At 45.0% G+C, this 11,934-nt stretch overlaps 2 protein-coding genes across 4 annotated transcripts in view; one reads left to right on the top strand and one right to left on the bottom strand.

The window, feature by feature from the left end:
- Positions 1-2,446, bottom strand: part of pkn2b (protein kinase N2b) — a 57,257-nt gene extending 54,811 nt beyond the window's left edge. Inside the window, exon 1 of the mRNA XM_046299968.1 lies at positions 1,753-2,446. Coding sequence (XP_046155924.1) covers positions 1,753-1,773 — 21 coding nt within the window. The 5' untranslated portion in view covers positions 1,774-2,446. The remainder of the gene's footprint in view (positions 1-1,752) is intronic.
- dzip1l (DAZ interacting zinc finger protein 1-like) overlaps positions 1-11,934 on the top strand; it is a 1,064,069-nt gene that overhangs the window by 193,072 nt on the left and 859,063 nt on the right. The window lies entirely within an intron of this gene.

The following is an 11,934-nucleotide window of genomic DNA, read 5'->3' as shown; positions in this document are numbered from 1 at the left end:
CAGGAGACCCTATGAGGTGAACAGTAGAAGGGAGGACAGTAGCAGGAGACCCTATGAGGTGAACAGTAGAAGGGAGGACAGTAGCAGGAGACCCTATGAGGTGAACAGTAGAAGAGAGGACAGTAGCAGGAGACCCTATGAGGTGAACATAACAGTATACCAGTGGAAGGGAGGACAGTAGCAGGAGACCCTATGAGGTGAACAGTAGAAGGGAGGACAGTAGCAGGAGACCCTATGAGGTGAACAGTAGAAGGGAGGACAGTAGCAGGAGACCTTATGAGGTGAAAAAATATATATCTTCAAGAGATGTGGGGTTTTGGTAAAGAATTAAGACAAGGCAATGTTTCTTAAAACTTACAGAAGGCGATTTTTTAATCAAAAACTAAATATAAAGTATTGTCAGGAGTCTTTAATTCAACAATATTGTGTGTTTTGATGAATTTCTAATACATTTTAAAGAGTTTCTGGTAAATGTCTAAGACCCCTTTACCGAAGTCCTTTGCGTAGGCTTATTACACATTTTTGGGGATAGATACATGGTTATACATGCCTTAATTTCACCCCATAAAACATAGAATCTTGGCTTCTTTTTGATATGCCTCTAACTTCACATGGTGGTGTTCATGGGTCCTTTTACATGGAAATGCCCAGTAGCAAGTTAGGCTGGGGAACAAGGTCACATTCAACACAACCCTAAAGTGCCCCTCCAGACCAAAAGGCAGAGGTTGTACCAAGTCATTCATAAAGAAGGCCTAACTCAGAGGATATACATCCCCAACTGTTGCCTAACTCAGAGGATATACATCCCCAACTGTTGGAATTCCATGTTCTTGATAACCACAAGAGGAACAGTCCACTTCCTTGTTTGTAAGACCCCCTTCCATAACCCCCTTACCCTCTGCTCTCCCCTCACTGCTCTGAACCCAAAGAGCTATACTCTAGTCACCTGAAGTTAATGAATCAAATCTAATTGTATTTTGTCACATGCGCCGAAATACAACAGGCGAAATGCTTACTTTTACAACAAGCCCTTAACCAACAATGCAGTTAAGAAAATACCTTTAAAAAAAGTACAAGAGAGAAATCATTTTAAGAGCAGCAGTAAATAACAATAGCGGGGCTATCCTAGGTGGTCAGTTGGTGGACATTTAGCTGATTCATAACGATAAATAACCTATAGAGCCCTACCAGAGAAACGTGAAGTTTGAACAGAAATAATTTTTGCTAATATAGGTAATTGTTCATATGAAAATTGCTAGGTATAACATTCAAAGTAGTAGTTGTAAGGGTCATACAAAGATAAAATAAAAACGATGGTGCGCATTAATGTTGTAATCTTATCGTTCAATATATCGTTATAATTCAATACGTTTATCGCAATAACGATTTTTGTCCATAAGACCCAGCTCTAGGAGATGCCTTAAACAAACTGTCACAGACAGATACAGAGATTGGTTTGACATAATCTGAGTAACAGAGATTAGGGCATATTACTCTATTGATCACGTGAATAATTTCACTTCCGCTTTAAGAAGCAATCAAACAAAATAGGTTAGGGAGGGATTATGCAAAGAGTTACAATCACATTTTGGTCTGTAAACACTACAGCTGGACACAGCGTAACAAAAGGTATAAACAAATTCCTACCAAGGCCAGTCCTTTACATAAAATAACCATGACCTGAAAACGAAAGATGTCATTATAGGCCCACAAACTGTTGTAAAACAAAGCGTTTAGTTGCAGAGTTTTTACCTGTAGGGAATCCGCCGCCATCTTGGTTTTTCAACTTTGAATAAAACTCGGGACGGAGGATATGGGACCACTCATATGAAGAAAAAAATATTAATCCTCCCGTAGCCTATGCAGGATATTTTCCTAAAAATACGAATTCCTACTTCGTAAATCCGAAATCATCAGTAATCACCTCTCTTCGTGATTAACATAGGAACTTTCCCATTACTCTATTTTTAGACTTCATTCTTGTAGGCTTTTCAAAAAGATTCAACCGCAAAACAATCCCAAAATATTATCTTGTAGTTTTCTCCTTATGTATAACTAAAAATACTAAACGCAAACGCTCCTATCCTGAAATCGTCCTCAGAAACACACCGAATTAAAAACTTTATGCGCGGTTCCGATTGAACGTTGTCTGCCAGTCCAGCAACAAATTCACACACTATATGTAGCTTTCAAAACAACTGGGAACTCGGAAATATCCGACTTCCAGTGCGTTCAAGACAACTGGGAACTGGGGTAAAACGAGCTCTGACTGGGAAAAATCTTTTTGAACGGTCATCCCAACTCGGGAACTCTGTAGAGTTTCGATTTTCCGACAAGAAGATCACTAAACTAACCCAGTTGTCTAGAAATTACCATAACCTATGGTCGCAGAGTGTGTTTTCCACACGCCCATTACTTTCCTTTCGACACACCCACTCTCGTCCATTCCCCGGTCGCCATATTGGGATGCCACAGCCTGTCGTTTCCGATGGGAATAAATGCACCATAGTGGGAAAAACTAGCAAGGAGGGGGGCAGAGCTAAAGACGAGCTAGCGAGATCCTATTGGCGCATTCTAGCCTCATCTGCATATTTCCGTTAGGGAACGCCTACTTGGTGAAGTGCGCGTGTGCAATAACTCAATTCGCCTTTGCTTTTGCACTCTTTCTAAATAATATGATTTAAAATTTAAAAAACTTTTGGAAATAGTAAAGTATAAAAATCGCAGTCCACTCTGTTCATAACATATTCTAGTTTTGGGAACATCAAACTGTATTGAGATCAAACGTTTCATCGCTGAGAACATTTGCAGAATCCAAAATCCATCTTGTTCCATCTTCTCCCGCTGCCCGTGGGCTTCCGTGGGCTTCCTCTCACTACCATATTTGGTAGTGAGTGTAAACGCTAAAGCGGATGCTTCACATTTAAACATCCAGTGAAATATCTGTCTCATTGTTCTATCTGTGCTCTAACGAGGCAAGATGAGGTGGGACCATTCTAGCCAACGCGTGTGAACAACAGGCTCAACGGTTTCCACTAGTTACAGCAGCCACAAAGTCAAAGAGTGCTGTATTAAGGTCAGCCATAAGGTTCATGTTAGGTTTAAAATCACATTTTAAGAAGAGACAATGCAGAAATAAGCAGGGTTTATGACTTTGTGACGGTGGTAACTAGTGACAAGTGAAGACAACTGCGATATACAGTGTTTTTCTCAAAATTGCCGGGATGTCACAGTATTTAAAAAATATAAAAAATGTAATCGTTATTAAACTAGACGAGTCAGTTAAGAACAAATTCTTATTTACAATGACGGCCTACCCAGCCAAACCTGGACGACGCTGGGCCAATTGTGCGCCGCCCTATGGGACTCCCAATCACAGTCAGATGTGATGCAGCCTGCATCAGTACACTTATCAATACACTTGTAACGACCTAACTAAATCAAATCAAATTGTTATTGGTCACATACACATGGTTAGCAGATGTTAATGCGAATGTTGCGAAATGCTTGTGCTTGTAGTTCCAACAGTACAGTAATATCTAATAACAAGTAATCTAACAATCCCCAACAACTACCTAATACACACAAATCTAAAGGGGTGAATGAGAATATGTACATATAAGTAGATGGATGAGCGATGGCCGAGCAGCATGGGCAAGATGCAGTAGATGGTATAAAATACACTATATACATGTGATATGAGTAATGTAAGATATGTAAACATTATTAAAGTGGCATTATGTGCATTGTATAAAGTGACTAGTGATCCATTTATTAAAGTGTCCAGTGATTGGGTCTTAATGTAGGCAGCAGCCTCTGAGTTAGTGATGGCTGTATAGCAGTCTGATGGCCTTGAGATATAAGCTGTTTCTCAATCTCTCGGTCCCAGCTTTGATGCACCTGTACTGACCTCGCTTTCTGGATGGTAGCGGTGTGAACAGGCAGTGGCTCGGGTGGTTGACGTGCTTGATGATCTTTTTGGCCTTCCTGTGACATCGGGTGGTGTATGTGTCCTGGAGGGCAGGTAGTTTGCCCCCGGTGATGTGTTGTGGAGACCTCACCACCCTCTGGAGAGCCTTGCAGTTGAGGGCGGTGCAGTTGCAGTACCAGGCTGTGATACAGCTCGACAGGATACTCTTGATTGTGCATCTGTAAAAGTTTGTCAGGGTTTTGGGTGACAGGCCAAATTTCTTCGGCCTCCTGAGTTTGACGAGGCGCTGTTGTGCCTTCTTCACCACACTGTCTGTGTGGGGGGACCATTTCGGTTTGTCTGTGATGTGTACGCCAAGGAACTTAACTTTCCACCTTCTCCACTGCTGTCCCTTCGATGTGGATAGGGGGGTGGAGCAGTTTCAGCTCTGCTGTTTCCTGAAGCCAATGATCATCTCCTTTGTTTTGTTGACCTTAAGTGAGAGGTTGTTTTCCTCACCTCCTCCCTATTGGCTGTCTGGTCGTTGTTGGTGATCAAGCCCACTATTGTTGTGTCGTCTGCGAACTTCATGCTTGTGTTGGAGGCGTGCATGGCCACGCAGTCGTGGGTGAACAGTGAGTACAGGAGTGGGCTGAGCACACACCCTTGTGGGGCCCCAGTGTTACAAATCTTCTATTCGACCACAATAAGCCACACGTAGACCCAGTACGAATAATCCATACTTTTTTTTTGTTAGCGTGGTTTCCATCCTATTGGCAACATATTTCTCTTATGAATATTCCGAAGTGCACATAAAAATATATTTTGTGATTCAATTCCCATGTATGCATGCCGAATAAAAAAATACAAGTTAAATGGGTTTTTATTGCATTTTCAACTGTTTTCTCACAAAGAAATGTTGCAGTGACATAGGGAGTGTGACCGCTGTGGTTTTGGCAAGTCGTGTGCTCTAGACCAAGGTTTCCCTGTAGTGTGACTCCAAGTTTACGTTCATATGATGGTTATTATATCAACATTTGCACATACAAGTGTTTCCACCAATATTTCCTTGCATAATTCATTTTACAGACACTAAAAATATCCCACGGAAAATATCCCACTAAAAATCCCACTAAAAATATCCCACACGATCTTTCTGGAATTTATACAATTGTACCAAAACTTCCTGTTTGCATCACAGCTGTGATTAAAAAAATATATATATATATATATATACGATATGACTTTACACGCATTCAAACTGGATGGAAACATGGTTATTGACCTCCATATAACAACTCCTTGCTTGGTGAGCGGGGAAAAAACACCACCTGCTGGTGAAGACAGATTTGGGGCCCAGTTATCCCTTTCTCCTCTTCTTCTCTTCTTCTCTGGTGACACTCCAGCTGAACTCCTCCACACTTACTGGATTGGTTGAAAAGAGAAGAAGAAGGAACACCAGTAAGGCATTCAGGTATATTACATAAAAGTTATAAAATAGTTATGTCATGATGATAATATCATAGACATTTTGGGTGAGAGAAAACATCAAGTCGTTAGCAGAGTAATTAGGGGCCAAACAAGAGGGACACACTAAGATGTCTCTCAGAACTATGTCAATAGGGTCGCCCACACACACACACACACACACACACACACACACACACACACACACACACACACACACACACACACACACACACACACACACACACACACACACACACACACACACACACACACACACACACACACACAGCCCCCTTTGTTGATATGATGCCAAACGTGCCAGTCGTTATGCGAACGTTGAGTAATGCTCTCGTGCAATGCATTGTCAACATGTATGGAATTTGCATATGGATTATAGACTAGATTTGTCTTTTTTTCCCTCTATTATCAGAGAGTGTCTGTACCGCCAAGATAATAAAGGGATGGACATGGTAACAGGGATTCACTTTTCCATCCCCCGTTCGCAAAACCCAATTACTTTAAGTTGGAACAGGTATGTGGTGTATTACCCTGAAACAACAACTAAAAAGTATGAACCATTTCTTTATTATATATACTGTAAAATACCACCTATATTCAAATAATCATTACATCAGAAAATTGGTGGCTCATAAGAATTTTCTGAATTTGTTTATTTTTGATAATTTTCAACACAATACAACCATACATGAAGCTGCAGGTTGCCTAGTGGTTAGAGTGTTGGACTAGTAACCAGCAGGTAGCCTAGTGGTTAGAGCGTTGGACTAGTAACCAGCAGGTTGACTAGTGGTTAGAGTGTTGGACTAGTAACCAGCAGGTAGCCCAGTGGTTAGAGTGTTGGACTAGTAACCAGCAGGTAGCCTAGTGGTTAGAGTGTTGGACTAGTAACCAGCAGGTAGCCTAGTGGTTAGAGCGTTGGACTAGTAACCAGCAGGTAGCCTAGTGGTTAGAGTGTTGGGCCAGTAACCAGTAGGTAGCCTAGTGGTTAGAGTGTTGGGCCAGTAACCAGTAGGTAGCCTAGTGGTTAGAGTGTTGGGCCAGTAACCAGTAGGTAGCCTAGTGGTTAGAGTGTTGGGCTAGTAACCAGTAGGTAGCCTAGTGGTTAGAGTGTTGGGCCAGTAACCAGTAGGTAGCCTAGTGGTTAGAGTGTTGGACTAGTAACCAGTAGGTAGCCTAGTGGTTAGAGCGTTGGACTAGTAACCAGTAGGTAGCCTAGTGGTTAGAGTGTTGGACTAGTAACCAGCAGGTTGCCTAGTGGTTATAGTGTTGGACTAGTAACCAGTAGGTAGCCTAGTGGTTAGAGTGTTGGACTAGTAACCAGCAGGTTGCCTAGTGGTTAGAGTGTTGGACTAGTAACCGGCAGGTTGCCTAGTTGTTAGAGCGTTGGACTAGTAACCAGCAGGTAGTCTAGTTGTTAGAGCGTTGGACTAGTAACCAGCAGGTAGCCTAGTGGTTAGAGTGTTGGGCCAGTAACCAGTAGGTAGCCTAGTGGTTAGAGTGTTGGGCCAGTAACCAGTAGGTAGCCTAGTGGTTAGAGTGTTGGGCCAGTAACCAGTAGGTAGCCTAGTGGTTAGAGTGTTGGGCTAGTAACCAGTAGGTAGCCTAGTGGTTAGAGTGTTGGGCCAGTAACCAGTAGGTAGCCTAGTGGTTAGAGTGTTGGACTAGTAACCAGTAGGTAGCCTAGTGGTTAGAGTGTTGGACTAGTAACCAGCAGGTTGCCTAGTGGTTAGAGTGTTGGACTAGTAACCAGCAGGTTGCCTAGTTGTTAGAGCGTTGGACTAGTAACCAGCAGGTAGTCTAGTTGTTAGAGCGTTGGACTAGTAACCGGCAGGTAGTCTAGTTGTTAGAGCGTTGGACTAGTAACCAGCAGTTAGTCTAGTTGTTAGAGCGTTGGACTAGTAACCAGCAGGTAGTCTAGTTGTTAGAGCGTTGGACTAGTAACCAAAAGGTTTCAAGATCGAATCACTGACCTGACAAGGTAAAAATCTGTCGTTCTGCCCCTGAACAAGGCACGTAACCCTCTATTCCTAGGCTGTCATTGAAATTAAGAATTTGTTCTCAATTAACTGACTTGCCTAGTTAAACAAAGCTTAAATAAATACATGAGGACACAGTACAATAAAATCAGAGGATGTTTAAAAATGTATTTGCATTGGTGTAAAAGTACTAAAGTCTTTACTATTTATATTTTTGACAACTTTTACTTTTACTTCACTACATTCTTAAAGAAAATAATCTATTTTTTTTCCTCCATACATTTTCCCTGACATCCAAAGTACTCGTTACATTTTGAATGCTTCTTAAAATGACCAATTCACACACTTATCAAGAGAACATCCAAATCAAAATCAAATCAAATGTATTTATATAGCCCTTCGTACATCAGCTGATATCTCAAAGTGCTGTACAGAAACCCAGCCTAAAACCTCAAACAGCAAGCAATGCAGGTGTAGAAGCACGGTGCCCTGGTCATCCCTGTTGCCTCTGATCTGGTGGACTCACTAAACACAAATTCTTAGTTTGTAAAGACATTTACATTTACATTTACATTTAAGTCATTTAGCAGACGCTCTTATCCAGAGCGACTTACAAATTGGTGCATTCACCTTATGACATCCAGTGGAACAACCACTTTACAATAGTGCATCTAAATATTTTAAGGGGGGGGATGGTGAGAAGGATTACTTTATCCTATCCTAGGTATTCCTTAAAGAGGTGGGGTTTCAGGTGTCTCCGGAAGGTGGTGATTGACTCCGCTGTCCTGGCGTCGTGAGGGAGTTTGTTCCACCATTGGGGAGCCAGAGCAGCGAACAGTTTTGACTGAGCTGAGCGGGAACTGTACTTCCTCAGTGGTAGGGAGGCGAGCAGGCCAGAGGTGGATGAACGCAGTGCCCTTATTTGGGTGTAGGGCCTGATCAGAGCCTGGAGGTACTGAGGTGCCGTTCCCCTCACAGCTCCGTAGGCAAGCACCATGGTCTTGTAGCGGATGCGAGCTTCAACTGGAAGCCAGTGGAGAGAGCGGAGGAGCGGGGTGACGTGAGAGAACTTGGGAAGGTTGAACACTAGACGGGCTGCGGCGTTCTGGATGAGTTGTAGGGGTTTAATGGCACAGGCAGGGAGCCCAGCCAACAGCGAGTTGCAGTAATCCAGACGGGAGATGACAAGTGCCTGGATTAGGACCTGCGCCGCTTCCTGTGTGAGGCAGGGTCGTACTCTGCGGATGTTGTAGAGCATGAACCTACAGGAACGGGCCACCGCCTTGATGTTAGTTGAGAACGACAGTTTGTTGTCCAGGATCACGCCAAGGTTCTTAGCGCTCTGGGAGGAGGACACAATGGAGTTGTCAACCGTGATGGCGAGATCATGGAGCGGGCAGTCCTTCCCCCGGGAGGAAGAGCAGCTCCGTCTTGCCGAAGTTCAGCTTGAGGTGGTGATCCGTCATCCACACTGATATGTCTGCCAGACATTCAGAGATGCGATTCGCCACCTGGTCATCAGAAGGGGGAAAGGAGAAGATTAATTGTGTGTCGTCTGCATAGCAATGATAGGAGAGACCATGTGAGGTTATGACAGAGCCAAGTGACTTGGTGTATAGCGAGAATAGGAGAGGGCCTAGAACAGAGCCCTGGGGACACCAGTGGTGAGAGCGCGTGGTGAGGAGACAGATTCTCGCCACGCCACCTGGTAGGAGCGACCTGTCAGGTAGGACGCAATCCAAGCGTGGGCCGCGCCGGAGATGCCCAACTCGGAGAGGGTGGAGAGGAGGATCTGATGGTTCACAGTATCGAAGGCAGCCGATAGGTCTAGAAGGATGAGAGCAGAGGAGAGAGAGTTAGCTTTAGCGGTGCGGAGCGCCTCCGTGATACAGAGAAGAGCAGTCTCAGTTGAATGACTAGTCTTGAAACCTGACTGATTTGGATCAAGAAGGTCATTCTGAGAGAGATAGCGGGAGAGCTGACCAAGGACGGCACGTTCAAGAGTTTTGGAGAGAAAAGAAAGAAGGGATACTGGTCTGTAGTTGTTGACATCGGAGGGATCGAGTGTAGGTTTTTTCAGAAGGGGTGCAACTCTCGCTCTCTTGAAGACGGAAGGGACGTAGCCAGCGGTCAGGGATAAGTTGATGAGCGAGGTGAGGTAAGGGAGAAGGTCTCCGGAAATGGTCTGGAGAAGAGAGGAGGGGATAGGGTCGAGCGGGCAGGTTGTTGGGCGGCCGGCCGTCACAAGACGCGAGATTTCATCTGGAAAGAGAGGGAGAAAGAGGTCAGAGCACAGGGTAGGGCAGTGTGAGCAGAACCAGCGGTGTTGTTTGACTTAGCAAACGAGGATCGGATGTCGTCGATCTTCTTTTCAAAATGGTTGACGAAGTCATCTGCAGAGAGGGAGGAGGGGGGGGGAGGGGGAGGAGGATTCAGGAGGGAGGAGAATGTGGCAAAGAGCTTCCTAGGGTTAGAGGCAGATGCTTGGAATTTAGAGTGGTAGAAAGTGGCTTTAGCAGCAGAGACAGAGGAGGAAAATGTAGAGAGGAGGGAGTGAAAGGATGCCAGGTCCGCAGGGAGGCGAGGCATCCGCAGGATGTCTGAGTGTTGGAGTGTGCCCCTGGCTATCAGTGTCAAGCCCTGGTCTGTTTCACCTGTCTTTGTGCTCGTCTCCACCCTCCTCCAGGTGTTGCCCATCTTCCCCATTATCCCCTGTGTATTTATACCTGTGTTCTCTATTTGTCTGTTGCCAGTTTGTCTTGCTTACCAGCGTTTGTCCTGCCAGCGCCTGGGTTTTCCCCAGCCTCTCTTTCTTGCCCTCCTAGTTTTTGACCCTTGCCTGAACCAGACCACTCGGCCTGACCCCTCTGCCTGACCCTGACCCCTCTGCCTGACCCTGCCTGCAGTCCTGTACCTTTGCCCCTATCTGGATTTTCGACCTCTGCCTGACCCTGACCCCTCTGCCTGAACCTGACCCCTCTGCCTGACCCTGACCCCTCTGCCTGACCCTGACCCCTCTGCCTGACCCTGACCCCTCTGCCTGACCCTGACCCCTCTGCCTGACCCTGACCCCTCTGCCTGAACCTGACCACTCTGCCTGACCCTGAGCCTGCCTGCAGTCCTGTACCTTTGCCTCTGTTGCTGTAATAAACATTGTTACTTCGACACGGTTTGCATCGGGGTCTTACCTCCTGTTAATCAGTAAATAAATAAACAAATTGTGCCACCTGGTTTGCTTAATATAAGGAATTTGAAATTATTAATATTTTTTGTTTTGATGCATAAGTTTATTTTGGAAATTATATTTACTTTTAATCCGTAAGTATATTTAAAACCAAATATTTTTTCTGAAGTAGAATTTTACTGGGTGACTTTCCCTTTTAATTTAGTTATTTTTTTATTAAGATATCTTTACTTTTACCCAAATATGACAATTGTGTTTTTTTTCCCAACACTGCAATTGTGATCCACATGAAAATAAATGAAAACAAAATTATTATAAAATGAAAAACAAAATCCCAAATCTACTGACAAAAAATATAAACCCAACATACTGAGTTACAGTTCATATAAGGAAATCAGAGAATTTAAATAAATAAATTATGCTCTAATCAATGGATTTCACATGACTGGGCAAGGGTGCAGCGATAGGTGGGCATAGGCCACATGACTGGGAATACAGATACAATGGGGCAAAAAAGTATTTAGTCAGCCACCAATCAGCCACCAATCAGCCACCAATCAGCCACCAATCAGCCACCAATCAGCCACCAATCAGCCACCAGTCAGCCACCAATCAGCCACCAGTCAGCCACCAATCAGCCACCAGTCAGCCACCAATCAGCCACCAGTCAGCCACCAGTCAGCCACCAATCAGCCACCAATCAGCCACCAATCAGCCACCAATCAGCCACCAATCAGCCACCAGTCAGCCACCAATCAGCCACCAATCAGCCACCAATCAGCCACCAATCAGCCACCAATCAGCCACCAATCAGCCACCAATCAGCCACCAATCAGCCACCAATCAGCCACCAATCAGCCACCAATCAGCCACCAATCAGCCACCAATCAGCCACCAATCAGCCACCAATCAGCCACCAATCAGCCACCAATCAGCCACCAATCAGCCACCAATCAGCCACCAATCAGCCACCAATCAGCCACCAATCAGCCAATCAGCCATCAGCCACCAATCAGCCACCAGTCAGCCACCAATCAGCCACCAATCAGCCACCAGTCAGCCACCAGTCAGCCACCAGTCAGCAATCAGCCACCAATCAGCCACCAATCAGCCACCAATCAGCCACCAATCAGCCACCAATCAGCCACCAATCAGCCACCAATCAGCCACCAATCAGCCACCAGTCAGCCACCAATCAGCCACCAATCAGCCACCAATCAGCCACCAGTCAGCCACCAATCAGCCACCAATCAGCCACCAATCAGCCACCAATCAGCCACCAGTCAGCCACCAATCAGCCACCAATCAGCCACCAATCAGCCACCAATCAGCCACCAATCAGCCACCAATCAGCCACCAGTCAGCCACCAATCAGC

Source organism: Oncorhynchus gorbuscha, linkage group LG15 (genome assembly GCF_021184085.1).
Source record: "Oncorhynchus gorbuscha isolate QuinsamMale2020 ecotype Even-year linkage group LG15, OgorEven_v1.0, whole genome shotgun sequence".
NCBI classification, from domain to species: Eukaryota; Metazoa; Chordata; class Actinopteri; order Salmoniformes; family Salmonidae; genus Oncorhynchus; species Oncorhynchus gorbuscha.
This window is presented reverse-complemented; position numbering and strand designations above follow the sequence as displayed.